The sequence below is a fragment of the Podarcis pityusensis genome (assembly GCF_964106645.2).
Source record: "Podarcis pityusensis genome assembly, chromosome: 9".
NCBI classification, from domain to species: Eukaryota; Metazoa; Chordata; class Lepidosauria; order Squamata; family Lacertidae; genus Podarcis; species Podarcis pityusensis.
In genome coordinates this window covers 77,776,671-77,791,440 of record NC_138034.1, presented here as the reverse complement: position 1 = coordinate 77,791,440, position 14,770 = coordinate 77,776,671, and the positions used below count along the sequence as shown (strand labels likewise).

General features: G+C 56.1%; 1 protein-coding gene across 1 annotated transcript; it reads left to right on the top strand.

The window, feature by feature from the left end:
* Positions 1-3,365: 3,365 nt before the first annotated feature.
* CCDC142 (coiled-coil domain containing 142) lies at positions 3,366-14,144 on the top strand. The gene is made up of 11 exons (XM_081020770.1): positions 3,366-3,466; positions 7,487-7,649; positions 8,174-9,598; positions 9,851-9,937; positions 10,768-10,932; positions 11,021-11,178; positions 11,420-11,560; positions 11,830-11,944; positions 12,152-12,329; positions 12,452-12,660; positions 13,449-14,144. The coding sequence occupies exons 2-11, from the start codon at positions 7,535-7,537 to the stop codon at positions 13,709-13,711; spliced, it is 2,856 nt and encodes a 951-aa protein (XP_080876896.1). The 5' UTR covers positions 3,366-3,466; positions 7,487-7,534; the 3' UTR covers positions 13,712-14,144.
* The last annotated feature ends 626 nt before the right edge of the window (positions 14,145-14,770 follow it).

The following is a 14,770-nucleotide window of genomic DNA, read 5'->3' as shown; positions in this document are numbered from 1 at the left end:
TGTTTGACGTCTGCTGTGTTTTTACCATGTTGGAAGCTGCACAGAGCGGCTGGGGCAACCCAGTGAGATGGGCAGGGTGTCAATAATAAAATTATTGTTATGATTAGTTATGGTGGGCTGCGGTTCCTGCGTTGCAGGGGGTTGGTCTAGATGACCCTTTGGGTCTCTTCCAGCACTATGATTCTAAGGACAGAGGGAAAGGCTGGCAGAGGCAGGCAGGCAGGTAAGCCAGAGAGGCAAAGGGCGGGGAGGGGGAGAATCAGGCTCTGCAAGGGGCTCTCTTGTACCTTGTTGTACACAAAATCTGCCCTCATTCCCTTATGGGGGACACAAGAACCCTTGTAGAGTCCGTTGTAGGTTCTCTATCGGCAGGAGAAAAGAACAGAGGCCAACCAGAGAATATTGCGAAGCAAAGCAGCTCGTAAGCCTGATCTTTATTGAACTGTTGCAACAGGGTCCTCACAGCCACACGCAGGAAAGGAGGAGGACCCAGAACAAAGGTGTGCAAGCCCTTATATAGACATTTTTAATTGCCTGCCCTGGAGCTCAAGACCACCCCTCCATACATCAGACATACATCACAGAAGGGGTGTAACCCAAGACTACCCCCCAGATACATCATACCTACATCACGGAAAAGGTGGTCTACAACAGAAATGTGAATGTTGTTGTTTTTCCTGTCTGCCAGGTTATCTGATAATGCCTTATCTGAATTCCTTTCCTGGTAGTCTGGCCATTCCTTTGAGATGGTGATTTCCCAATTCCTCACCCCCTCCCTCCTTGCAGGGAAAACATTTGGTCAGTTTGGAAGTCAAAATGGTTTCAGGTCGGTCTTCCTGTGCTGATCTATGTACGCGCTTGGTTGGTACATTTATGAACTTTTATTATATATATAAGACCTTAAATTTTATTATTACAACCTTTAAGCATTATTAAAGGTGAGATGCTGGTGCTGCTCTTGCTAGGATTTGCACCCCAAGTGCAGACTCACGGACCCCCAGCAAAGCAAAGCAAAGGGGGCGGCGGAGCCCCTCCGGGCCCAAAGGGTGCCAAGGCTAGTTGGAAGTAACTGGCCGGTTTTGGGGGGAACCCTGGGCTTTTCTGTGGGAGCTCACTTCCCCGGCTGGAGCAATGTGCTCCAGTCACGGCTGGGACCTGCCTTTCTGGGGATTTGGTGGTTAATGAGGATTATGCACTTTGTGAAGGAAAGAGGCGTAAAACTAGAGGGTTAGAAGCAGAGACACGCAAGGCGGGCAGGGCAGGTCGGGTCCTGACTTAACCCTGTTATAAGATAAAACTGCTCCTTTTCCCTTATGGGGTACCCAAGAGCCTTTTGTAGGTTCTCTATCGGCAGGAGAAAATAACAGAAGCCAACCAGACAATATTGAGAAGCAAAACAGCTCGTAAGCCTGATCTTTATTAAACTGTTGCAACAGGGTGCTCACAGCCACATGCAGGAGGGATCCAGAACAAGGGGTGTGCAAGGCCTTATATAGACTTTTGAAATTGCCACCCTGCAGCCCAAGACCCCCCCCCCCAATACATCATGCATACATCACAGAAGAGGCGGTCTACAGCAGAAAACCTGCCTGCCAAGGTACCTGAGAATGATCACTGATTACATTATTTGGGCAGCCTGGCAATTCCTTTGTGATGGTAAATACTGAATCCAGGTCACAGGCTCACACAGATACCCCTTAAGACAGGGGTCAGCAACCTTTTTCAGCCATGGGCCAGTCCACCATCCCTCAGATCATGTGGTGGGCCAGACTATATATTTTTTAAAAATGTATTTTTCTTAAATATTTTCTTCATTTACAAGGCCAGACTATATTTTGAAGGAAAAAGAAAAAAAGAACGAATTCCTATGCCCCACAAATAACCCAGAGATGCATTTTAAATAAAAGCACACATTCTACTCATGTAAAAACATGCTGATTCCCAGACCGTCTGCGGGCTGGATTGAGAAGGCAATTGGCACTATGGCTCTCCATAGTGAGGGTGTCAGAATCAGCACCCAAAGCCCTGGCTGTGCCCTTCCTGGCCACTCTCCTTGGGCCCAGTCCTGGTCTGCCCTTGCAGCCTGTGGAGGCTTTGAAGCAGCTCAAGGAGGACACACCCGGTTCGTCCCTCTCTTGTGCTCACAACCAGTGCCGGAATTATATATAAGCTAAACAAGCTCTAGCTTAGGGCCCCACTCTCTTGGGGCTCCTGTGATGTAAGTCATGGGCCCCACCTGCTAGCCTGCTCCCTAAAATATCCCTGGTTTGCTCCTTTCTATATATAGGGTGCCGACATTCCGTATAATGTCCATATAGTTAAAGCCATGGTTTTCCCAGTGGTGATGTATGGAAGTGAGAGCTGGACCATAAAGAAGGCTGATCACCGAAGAATGGATGCTTTTGAATTCTGGTGCTGGAGGAGACTCTTGAGAGTCCCATGGACAGCAAGAAGATCCAACCTCTCCATTCTGAAGGAAATCAGCCCTGAGTGCTCACTGGAAGGAGAGATCCTGAAGCTGAGGCTCCAAGACTTTGGCCACCTCATGCGAAGAGAAGACTCCCTGATGTTGGGAAAGATGGAGGGCACAAGGAGAAGGGGACGACAGAGGACGAGATGGTGGGACAGTGTTCTCGAAGCTACCAGCATGAGTCTGACCAAACTGCGGGAGGCAGTGGAAGACAGGAGTGCCTGGCATGCTCTGGTCCAGGGGGTCACGAAGAGGCGGACACGACTAAATGATAACAACATTCTGCCTGGACTGGTTGCAGGGCAACATGTGCAAATGGCTTGCAATACCTGTGAGGTCCATCAATTACCATAGAGCATCTATTCAACACAAAAAACAGCAACAATTTGTTGTTGATGAAGGACAGCTGGACATAGAAAGGGCCCCGTTACCTTCAGGAGCTGTCCACAGCTGTCAACGTTTCCCTTTTTTAAAGGGAAATTCCTTTATTCCGAATAGGATTCCTTGCGAGAAAAGGGAAAAGTTGACAGCTATGCCTAAATCCCGCCCTGCTCTCAACAACCCTGTGAGGTAGGCAAGCCTAAGGGAGGCTCAGGGTTTTTTGAACCCGGGCCTCTTCGCTGCTGCTCCACACTCTGCTGCCTCTACATGCTCCCCCCCCCCCCCCGGGAAAGCATGGGGGGGAAAGAAGCATCTTCTTGGGACCCGCAGCATCTTCTGGGCATCCCTGTGCCCCCCTCCCGCCTGCCATGGTACAGCCCATTCCTTCTCGCCCCCCCCGCCCGCTGCCTGGGTGGACCAGGCCTCCCTTTCGCGCTGCGCCTCCTGCAGGCGCCTCGGGGAACTGCAGGGCTCGGGGGCGAGCGGCTCCCTTTCCACGTGACTCCTGCGCGCGCTCCCATTGGCCCGCCGCTCGGTTCCCTCAGGGCCGCTCGGTTGCCCGGCGCCGAGGCAGCGGCTCCAACGGCGGCTTCTCGGAGGGAGGCAGGCAGGCCGGTAGGGAGCGGAAAGGGCCGTGGGGCCGGGCAGGGGGCCGCTCCGGGGGCCGCGGCGACGACGAGAGCCGGCCTGGCCCGTTGAGCTGGCTTGCACGTGTGAATGCAGACAAACTTGCGTGTCGCGGGTCGCGCGCTCCTCTGGGCCTTCGGGGCCCTCGCGCGGGGCGGAGCCTCCTCTGGAGGAGAGAAGCGGGCGCGAGGGGGGCGGCGGCGGCGGCATCAGGGCAGCGCGGGGTTGACCTGCGGAACTCCCCGCCACAGGAGGCAGCAAGAGCCGCCAAGCGAGATGGCTTGGGAAGAGGTTGATGTGGAGCTTCAGACCATATTTTGCGCTCTCCTCTTTCACCCTCATTAAAAGGTTCTTTAATTCCTCCTCACTTTCCGCCATCAAGGTTGTGTCATCTGCATATCTGAGGTTGTTGATATTTCTTCCGGCGATCTTAATTCTGGTTTGGGATTCATCCAGCCCAGCCTTTCACATGATGAATTCTGCATATAAGTTAAATGAGGGTGAAAGAGGAGAGCGCAAAATATGGTCTGAAGCTCAACATCAAAAAAACGAAGATCGTGGCCACTGGTCCCATCACCTCCTGGCAAATAGAAGGGGAAGAAAGGGAGGCAGTGAGAGATTTTACTTTCTTGGGCTCCATGATCACTGCAGATGGTGACAGCAGCCACGAAATTAAAAGACACCTGCTCCTTGGGAGAAAAGCAATGGCAAACCTAGAAAGCATATTAAAAAGCAGAGACGTCACCTTGCCAACAAAGGTCCGGATAGTTAAAGCTATGGTTTTCCCAGTAGTGATGTATGGAAGTGAGAGCTGGACCATAAAGAAGGCTGATCGCCGAAGAATGGATGCTTTTGAATTCTGGTGCTGGAGGAGACTCTTGAGAGTCCCATGGACTGCAAGAAGATCAAACCTCTCCATTCTGAAGGAAATCAGCCCTGAGTGCTCACTGGAAGGACAGATCCTGAAGCTGAGGCTCCAAGACTTTGGCCACTTCATGAGAAGAGAAGACTCCCTGGAAAAGACCCTGATGTTGGGAAAGATGGAGGGCACAAGGAGAAGGGGACGACAGAGGACGAGATGGTTGGACAGTGTTCTCGAAGCTACCAGCATGAGTTTGACCAAACTGCGGGAGGCAGTGGAAGACAGGAGTGCCTGGCGTGCTCTGGTCCAGGGGGTCACGAAGAGGCGGACATGACTAAACAACAACATATTGCAATGTGAATTGTAATTAGAGATTGACAAAATGTGGATTTTGTTGGGTTTTAGTCATGGAAAATGAATGTAAAAATTAAGGGAAAACAGAAAGAGGACAGGACAAGTACAGCGGAGGCAGCGAGGCTTCTGGATCCCAGTGGCAGGGAGGCGCAGGTGGGAAGAGGGTTGCTCTTTCTTGGGCTTGGATCCTGCGCGCAGGTTTCCCCAAAGGGGCACCTGGAACCCAGAACAGGAGGCTGGACCCCTTTGGCCTCATCCTGCAGGCTTTTCTGAGGTCCTTCTCTGCAGGGCACGGAGCAGGGGGAAGCCTGGGCAGCCACTTGCGGGGTCCCAAGCCTGCAGTAAGTGGGGATTTCTACCCACCCCCAAGGCCACTATTCCAGGAGGCTCAGCATCAAGGTGTCTTTAAAAAATAAGCCTCGTTTTGTAAATTATTTCAAGTTCAGGTAGACTGCTTAAAGAAATGAAAGTGGCGTACAACAAACCAGCAATGTAAACTATCAGTGAAGTTTCACAGGCTCTTCCGTTTCACTTCTGTTTCCATGTATCTGAAGAAGTGTGCATGCACACGGAAGCTTATACCAAGAACAAACTTAGGTAGTCTCTAAGGTGCTACTGGACAATTTTTTAATTTTTTATATATATTTCACAGGCAGATTGAGACAGCTACAGTGGTACCTTGGTTCTCAAACGTCTTGGTTCCCAAACACCGAAAACACGGAAGTAAGTGTTCTGGTTTTTGAACGTTTTTCAGAAGCCGAACGTCCGATGCGGCTGCCGGCTACTGTTTCTGGGTGCCTGCACCAATCAGAAGTTGTGCCTTTGTTTCCAAACATTTCGGAAGTCAAACAGACTTTCGGAACTGATTAAGTTTGAGAACCAAGGTAGCACTGTATTTGGCGCTTTTGTTTTTGCTATTCATTTTGTGTTTTTGTTTTTGAGGCTCTTTCGGTTAATTTGTTTTTGTGACTCTGTGGAACCCAGTTCAGCTACTATTGATTGTGTGATGGCGGAAATGGCTAAAAGCCCCCATCCAAACAGTGACTATCATCAGTCAAGTAAGAATTTTTTTTTTAATTTTTATCGTCTGCAATACTGTCCTATTCATTTTATAGTACAGTACATTGATTATTGCCTTCATTTTATGGATCAATGGTCTTGTTAGAGAGTAAAATTCATGTTACGTTGCTGTTTTAGGGGTTGTTTTTAGAATTCTGGAATGGATTAATCCGTTTTGCATTACTTTCTATGGGAAAGCGCACCTTGGTTTTGAAACGCTTTGGTTTTGGAACAGACCTCTGGAACAGATTAAGTTTGAGAACCAAGGTACCACTGTATAGGAACAGAGTGAATGATAAAATAGCAAGGACTACGGCCAGGTCACTAATCCAGTGAGGCTTTAACATCCCAGTTTCACAGATGTGCTTGTGGGGTCTGAAGTGGTGGTGACTGGCTGAGACCTTGAGGTTACAGTGGGCAGCTCAGGGAAGATGTTGAGCCAGCGTGTGGCAACCGTGCAAAGGGCAAATTCCAAGCTAGGCGTCATTAGGAAAGGGATTGCAAATAAAGCTGCCAATACTATAATGTCATTTATACAAATCAGTTGTGCAACCTGTGTGCAATTCTGGCTGTTCTTGAGCTGGGAAAGTTTCAGAAAAGGGCAGCCAAGATCATCAAGGGGTGGAGCGATTTCACTGTGAATAAAGGTTGCGGCATTTTGCAAACGACTACGTGATAACGGTGTATGAAATTATGCACATTTTGGAGAAAGCAGATAGGAGAAGTTTCTCTTTCATCATACTAGAAAGGAGGGCCAGCCAAAGAAACTGAATGTTGGAAGGTTCAAGACAGGCTTCTCCACACTGTCCAGAGTTAAAACTCTTCTTCCTCTTCTTCTGCGATCCCTCGTAGCCGAGTAAGATTGTCTTCCATAAACACAGTTTTAACAATGTGTCCGTAAGTGACTGTGGAGGCCAATTCTGGACCCACACGTCTTTCCACAGTGGGGACATTGGTTTCTGGGCAGGAGTTGATCATGGTGTGGCTTTGCTAAACATGCCTTTCTTGTAGCTCGTTTCTCCCTTTCGTCCTGAGTTCGAGTATCTTCAAAGCCCGTGACACCTTTGGTCAAGGCTGTTCTTCAGTTGGAGTGCTTGTAGGCAAGTGACGGTGGCTGTCAAGATTATACCTCAACGAAGGCTTCAAGGAAGGAAACCAAGGCGCAAAATGAACACTCAAGCTCTACAAGATCCCATTAAGTGGAATTGCTTCCAAACGACTCTTAAGGACTATCTGCCTTCAGTTGGAATTTGCAACAGCAAGATTGAGTGCTAGCTACCCATTTTGGTAGCCGAGGATAAAGCTGTCAGTGGCCACCAGCCACAATGGCCAGGCTCTGCCTATGCTGGGGGAGGCAGGATGCCTCTGAACCCCCGTTGCTGGGACTGGCAGGAAGGAGCCTCCGTCTTGCCGCTTTGAGAGCAGCTTTCTGCAAAAGATGGGCACCCTTTGGCCTGATCCTGTGGCTGAGCTCTTAAGGGCTGCACCCACTCTGGAAGATTCCCAGAGCCAAAGTCTGGAAGCAAATGGCAGCCAGTGAAACGCCTCTGTTCTGAAAAGGCCCCTCTGTAGCTGCCCCTGGCCACTGGTGCTCAGACTCACCCAGCGTGGCTGGTCCCGGATTCTGGTCCTAGGAAGCATGCAAGGTTTCCAGAGACATTGCCCAGAGTTGGGGGGATCAGGGTGCAGTGAGGCTGCCTCTCTGAAGGGCTGACCCTTCTGTCTTTCCACAGGTGATTGAGGCCGAGGCTGTGGGCTTGAACACCATCTTCCTGTTCCTCATGTCCCGTGTATCGCAGGCCTCGGGGGGCATCTTGCCACCGCTCAGCTCCCTGGTGGGGCCCAGGAAGGTGTTGCCAGCTGATGGAGGGGAACACCTGGAGGCAGCTGACACAGGTAGGTAGGGGCCTCTGGTTCCTGCCAGAGGCTTCCAGTTGTTTCTTGCTCTGCCCACTGCACACAGCAGAGATGGTGCCCAAAGGAAGCTCTGTTCAGGAGGACTGGTGCGCTCCCAGTCGTGCTTCCCACCCTCGCTTGACTGTAAGGAAAGTGACTGGTGGTTTTGCACTGGAATGTCCTTCTCACAGAAGCCCTTCTGGAAAGCGGGGGGTGGGTGGGGTGGGGAGGAACCCGCTGCCTCCCTCCTGCGCTGCCCCCCTCCTGCTTCTGGGAGATCCCTTAATTGCATTTGTCCTTTCTTCCTGCTGCTCGGCTGCTCCAGGCAGGCCAACTTAATCCTCGGAATTAGCAGCCTGCTGCAGGCAGACCAGGTCCCAGCAGGGGCAGCAGAGGTGACTGACCTCCTGGCAGACCTTGGCAGGACGGAGGGGAAGGGCATGGCTGTGGCTGCCCAGGTGATGCCAGCCTGCTGAGGCAGCCCCGCCGCAAAGGGTTGGCATCAGACTCCTGTCTCTTTGCAGGCTCCCGATCGCTGACGCCACTGGCCAAGTCCTTCCAGAAGGCAGAGGCTCTCCTGCGCCACTGCGTCAACCCCAGCCTGTGGCGCCTGCTGCCCCCGCGCCCCAGCGAGAGCGCTTACGACAGCGAGGAGGAGGACTCTCCCGGAGGCCTGGCCCGCCTGGCCCAGGTGGAGCGCAGCTTCCTGGGGCTCAGCCGCTGCCTGTGCGTGATGGAGAACCCCCGCACGGAGACCTTCCAGGCCCACGTGCGCCCAGCCCTCCCGGACACGGCCCGGGGCGCCTTTACTTACCACGCGGCCCGGAGCAGCGTGGCTCGCCAGTGCGCCACTCTCCACGCTCTGCTGCAGCACCGCCACCACCTCCGCCTCTCCCGCCACTTCAGCCGCCGCCTCAAGGCGGCTTCGGCCTTCGTGCAGCACCTGATGGCCGCTGAGCGCTGCCTGCCGCCCCTGCTGCCGCTGGCCGGCCAGCCGGACGCCACCTGGGGCCGCCAGCTGCGGGGGCTGTGCGAGGAGATGCGCACCCACGCCACACACTGGGAGGGGCTGCAGCGGCGCATCCGCAGCGACCCCTGGCTGCGCCACATGCTGCTGCAGCGCCACGAGGTGGTCCAGCACATGAGGCGGGCCCTCTGCTTGCTGGCCCTGCACGCCGTCTGCCTCCTGGAGCGCCACATCGAGGCCTTGCTGCGCAGCTTGGCCCACGCCCTTCCCGTGCCCGCTGCCCCGCTGTCTGACCTGTTCCAGGGGCTGGAGATCTACAACCAGGTGGTGAACGACCAGGCGCTGCAGCAGGCCTTCCTGGAGCAGCAGGCCAGGAAGCCAGGCCTGCAGAGAACAGCGAGCAGCTCCCCAGCCTTCCCCCTGGAGAGGATCTTGGGCATCCTGGCAGCAGAGAGGGGCAAGCGGGCCGCCCAGAGGCTGCACCCGCTGCTCCTCCGAGGGGGGGGTCTGGAGCCTGCGCCTTGGGGTGGGGACGCCAAGCCTGGGCTCCTGGAAAGGGCCCCCCAGGCCTCTCCGGCAGGCGAGGGTCTTCCCAGCCTCTCAGTGGAGCTGCAGGCCTTGTCCCACGAGGAGGAAGAGGGCCTCCTTGTTGTCCTGGGGGAGCTGGTGGCTTCCACGGACAGCCTGTGGCATCACGTCCTGAACCGGCCCAAGCCGGAGAAGCCCCTCGAATGCTTGGAGCCGACCGACCTGCCTCAGGGGCCGGACTCTGCCTCACTGCCCAGCTGGAAGTCTGTGCGTTGGCTGGACACCTCCTTCACAGAGGCGGCTGCAGCGCTCTATGCCCGGTACTGCCCGCTGATGTGGAGAGCGGCCGCCTCTTCCTTGGCCCACCAGCTGGAGCTCCACCCGCCCCTGGCGCACTTCCAACCGGGGGCAGCGGCTGCTTTGGCCCGGCGGCTGAGCCGTGGTCTGGCACAGGGTAAGTCAAACTGCGGAACTCCCTGCCACAGCAGGCAGGGAGGGCCGCCGACTTGGACATGAGGGGCCGCTTGGATTTTCTTTTCTCAGTCCCTAAACACCTTGGTATGGCCTCTGGGAGACTCCCATTCCATCTCGGGATCCATAGCCCCCTGGAATTGGGCTAGGGGTCCCTGCCTGCCACTCTGGGGGGGAACAGGCAGTCTGGTCCCCGTGGGGCTCATGCTCCCTTGCTCCCTCTGTGTCTCTGCAGCCTGTGTGCCTCGGGAGAGCGCAGAGGAACTGAAGGCCTTGGCGCTCCACCTGCTTACGCGGGATGTCCTCCAGTACTGGGACCAAGGTAGGGCAGTCACTGTTGGCAGAGGTGGGGGCTGCGGGGCAAGGGCTGAGTGAAGGGCCGGCCTTGGGGCAGGAGACAGAATCACAGAGTTGCAGAGTTGGGAGGGACTCCCGAAGGTCATTTAGCCCAGCCCTCTGCAATGCAGGAATCTGAACTAAAGCATCAGTGACTGATGGCCCCCCAACCTCTGTATGAAAGCCTCCAAGGAAGGAGAGTCTACCCCCTTCTGAGGGAGTCTGTTTCATCTTAGAACAGATGGGATTTTTTGTTTTTTGTTTTGTTTTTTGCAACAAAAATTAATAAATTATAAAATATCAAATAAAATGAAATAAGAGTAGAGTAGAAGGGGAATATCTAGAGCCCAACAGATAGCAACTGATTTCCGTAACAAAGTTGAACATCATAATATCACAAAGTTTCAAGTAACAGAAATGGGTTTGCATTCTCCAGTACCTTATTCCTCCCATATGTTATGAAAAGGCTCCGTCTCTCAATGAAGACATTGGGTTGCCTGCCCTCTCTGGTTCTCACTGTCTTCGTAAGCTCCATCATACGTACTGTGCCCAGATTTTAGTTTTCCATTCTCTCTTGGGTGGTGCTCTCATCCCCGCCCCCTTCAATTCTGACAAATAATCACTCTGGCAGTACTTAAGAGATGTTGCATTGATTCCAGATAATCTGTTAGTACAATTTCTGTAACCTACCAAGTAGTAGAGTTAGAGGAGCCACGGGTGAAGTTATTACTTCAGCTGGGAGGCAGCTCCTCAGTCGTGTCCCTGTGGAGTGCCTGCTCAGTGACCCCATCCGAACTTGTTCCCTTTCCGTCCCAGGTTTCTGCCAGGCTCTGGGCTCCAGCCTCACTGACAAATGCTTGGGGAAGCCTGCCCAGAGCACAGAGGTGGCTTGCAGCCAGACGGCTCAGCTCCTGCAGAGCCTCTACCTGCCCTTGGCCTTCAGCCTGCAGTGCCTGGACTCCCAGCCCACAGACAGCACAGGTGAGTGGGGGCTGCGCTCGGTGGGGCAGATTGGAGGGACAGCTGGGCCCCGCCTCCCTCCTCCACTGACGCCCTTTCCCCCTTGCAGCCGGCAGCCTTGTCCCATCCGGCCTCCACCTGCGGCTGCTCTCCCTCTCGCTGGCCACCGCTCACTCCTCCTGCTACTGGGTCATGAGCAAGGCTTACCAGTACTTGGCTTCCTGGTCCCTCAACCAGTTCCTCCTTGTGACCCAGGGGGACTTGCAGGCAAGTAGAACCATGAGTGGTGGGCGGGGAGGGGGGGGTTCCTTCCTGAGGTCAGCCAGGCGCTGCAGGAGAGCAAAATGCCAAGGATCCATCCCCAAAGCCATCCGCTTAGCCCACAGTCCAGCTGTGGGCATCGCCTGTGTCTCTCTTGGCCAGAGAAAGAGCGAAAAGTCCTGGCCAGTGCAGAGAGAGGATTGCGCCAGAACGAGCTCCTCTGAGGCCTCCTGACTCCTTCCTACAGCTGCTGAAGGCAGAGGCCACCAGGATGTCTGCACTGGTGAGCACGGCTTTTCCTGAGGGCAGGAACCAGCAGAGCCCCCTCCTCTCTGGCCAGGAGCAGGAGCTGAGCCAGCAGATCCACTCCACAGCTTCCAGTGTCCAAGTAAGTGCCGGGGGTCCCAGCCTGCCTTGCCCCACTCTCCTCCCAGCAGCCTCTAGGATCCTCCTGGCTGACCTTGACGCTGGCTTTGAGCTCTGGGGCCTGGAACACAGCAGGCTGGGCCTTCCCCAGCTTCGGTGAGAGGCCCTCTGCTTGCCCCCTGGCAGCCCTCCAACCTCCTCAGTGGGGCTTGCGCAGGAGAAATGGCTGGGGGCAACTGGGGGCTTTGTTTCCCACCCGCCCCATGGCCCCTTTCCTCCTCTGTTGCACAGCTGTTTGCGAACCAAGTGCTGACCCTGTTTTCCTTGGACTGCAAGCGCATGTCGGCGGAGATCTTTAGCCAAACCATGCCCCTGGGCAAGCACTGGCGCCTCACCCTCCGAACAGGTAGGCCTGCAGGACACAGAGCAGTGCCCTCCTGGCTACTAGTGTTCCATAGTTCTGCTCCTGCTGCCCTTGTTCGGTTTGTGGGCTCCCCACTGGGTCATCTGGTTGGCCCTGTGGGGTCCAGGAACTCCTGGCCTAGTCAGCAGGCCTTGCTTGGGTCTGATCCTGCAGGCCTTGCCCCCTTAAGTCCTCCCGTTGCCCTTGCAGAGCTGCCGCCCTCCCCCAGCGAATACGCCTCGGCTGCTGCCCAGAGCGTCCTGGGCCAGGTCTTGCTGGGCATCCAGCTCCTGCCTCAAGATGCCCAGGGACCAGCGCTCAGCCAGGTGACGACGGCCTTCTTGGAAGCCTGGATGGACCACATCCTGGCCCAGAAGATCAAGTTCAGGTGAGCATTCGTCCCGGAGGGAGAGGGGTCTGGCCCTGCTGCCCCAGGAGGGTGGCAGGCTGGGCTGGGCTGCCCTTTCTCCCCTCTGACAGCCAGCCTTGCCTTCTGCCCCCCCCCCCCAGCCTCCAGGGTGCCCTCCAGCTGAAGCAGGACTTTGACCTGGTGCGTGAGCTGCTGCAGTCGGAGGATTATGGTCTGTCTCCAGAGATCAAGCAGCTGGTGCTCTCCCTCCGCGTCTTCCAGCAAGTGGACAACGCCATCGCCTGCCTCCTGCAGCAGCCCCCCAAGACCTCCTTGCCCTCACACACCTGGGATGCCTTCCACAAGTGCTGTGAGTGGGCCTGTGGGGGTCTGGGTGGGGGTGCCCTGGCATCAACCCAGGGGGTCTACGGGTGAGGAAGGTGTATCCCTCTCCCATCCTTGGCTGGGGGAAACCTCTGCCCCTCAAGGCCAGGGTCAGGAAAGCTGGAAATGGAGCCTCTGCGCTCAGTGGCAGTCTACCTCTGAGCCGCCAGCAGAACTGGTGCGTCTGTAGAGTCCGAGGGAGACCCAGGAAGCCAAATGGCGCCTCAGCTGCCCCCACAGGAGACTGGCTTGTTTGAGAGGGTTGTTTGGAAGTCTTGGGGAACGCAAGCGAGGCACTTTGAGCGCTCTGAAAGGGCGACATCCGTGCCGCCGCAGAAGCCACTGCCGCCACCTCTGTGCCCTGCGCCGACTGGGCCTTGCGTTGGCTGCTGTTGGAAGTGGACTCTGCTCACTCCAATCCCTCCAGGCCTTTGCAGAGTGGCTCTCTGACCAGATCCCCTCCACAGAGGACCAGCGGACTTGGGAAGAGATCCGGGTGGGAAGGGGGTTCTGTCCTAAATTGCCCCAGAGACTCGGTCCTGGAGCAGACGGAGAAGTTCCGAAGGAAAGAGTGCCTCTGAGCCTGCAGAGGGGCCTTTTCCTTGCCACTGAGCAGCTGCAGATTGGGACGTTTCAGTAGAGAAGGGCCACATCTCAGTGGCAAGGAATATCACAGAGGGAGAGTCTCCAGGTGGAGCGGTCGCTGACCAGCAGCTCCTCTCCCTGGCAGGCCCCGTCTCCTTCCTCAGCCGCTCTTCTTCCTCCCCCCCCCAGGCTCCCACGACGGGATTCGCACGCAGGACGGCGGCCCAGGCAGCCTGAACAGCCTGGAGAGCCTGGAAGGGCTGCCCACGCAGGCGAGGGCCGTGCTGGAGAGCCAGGCGGGCGACCTGCTGAGCCGCATGCAAGGGGGCGGCTGCAGCCCCGAGACCTACCTCAGCCCCATGCAGCAGGAGTGGCTGGCGCTGCGGCTGCACGGGGGCCGCCGCTGGAAAGTCCCTGCCCTGCCCTGCATGAACAGGACCTCTGAGCCTTGACTGGGCCGGGGCAGGGCAGGCCTGGGAAGGACAAGCCGCCACTTGCACCACGAACTCCTTGGGGCTTCGGCCACACGTGCCTCACGCCCCCCTGCACATTGGCAGCCGTGCCGCGACACTCTCCCCAGGGGGGCTGGTGCACGAGGGAGCTCCGGGGGGGGGGGAGGGAGGGAGGAGCCTCGATTGCCTCCCGCCAGGCCTTGCCTGCTTCCCTGCAGGAACTCTCTGGCCGTAGACATTTTGGCTCATGGGAGAAGCTCCTGCTGGAGGAAGAGAAAGCAGCTGGTTGGGCGGCAGGGTCAGAAATCCCAAAAGGCGCTTCAGCGTTCCCAGGCTGCCCCGTTGCGCTCAGGGTCACACGGAAGCTGGAGAAGCACACGCAATCTCTCAAATCACCTGTTTTCCACATTAAAGACTCCTGACGTTGCAGCCACTCAGCGCTTCTGTTGATTCAGGAATAAATCCGTAAGAATCTGCGTGACCCACTTTCCTCTGCCTCCAGGCGCCTCCCCCTGGGGGGGAAGGGCTAGGCTCCAGCCGGCCCCAGGCTCAGCCCCCAACGGCATCTGCACGGGGGGCAGGGCTCGGAAAGACCCCCTGCATGAATCCCTGGGCAGCCGCTGCCAGTCAGTGCAGGCAGAGCTGAGCTCAGATGGACCAGCGGTCGACCCGGCAGCTTCTTAGCTTTCTTGGCATCCTGATGTTTGGCCGCAAAGTCCCTGGCTTTGCAGAAGTCGGGCTGAGGAGTGAGCGGGAGAACCCCGAGTTCCCTGGGAGTAAAATCCTGTCCCAGAGAGCAGCTCGCTGCTTTCCTGCCTGCTTGCATTATGAGAGCAAATCCTGGCAAGTCACAACATCCGTGCGTTCTGACAAGACCCGCAGGGCAACGAAAGCTGAGCGCGGCCAGGCCCCATCCCTCGCCCCCCTGCCAAGTTGAAAGTGGCCCCGCGGCCGTGCGGCTCCCTCCCTCTAGCCAGGCCTCACCTGGAGTAGGGGGCCCAATGTGGAAAGAGGTCACAGGAGGGTGATGAAGGGGGCCAGTAGTACGGGAAAGGAGGA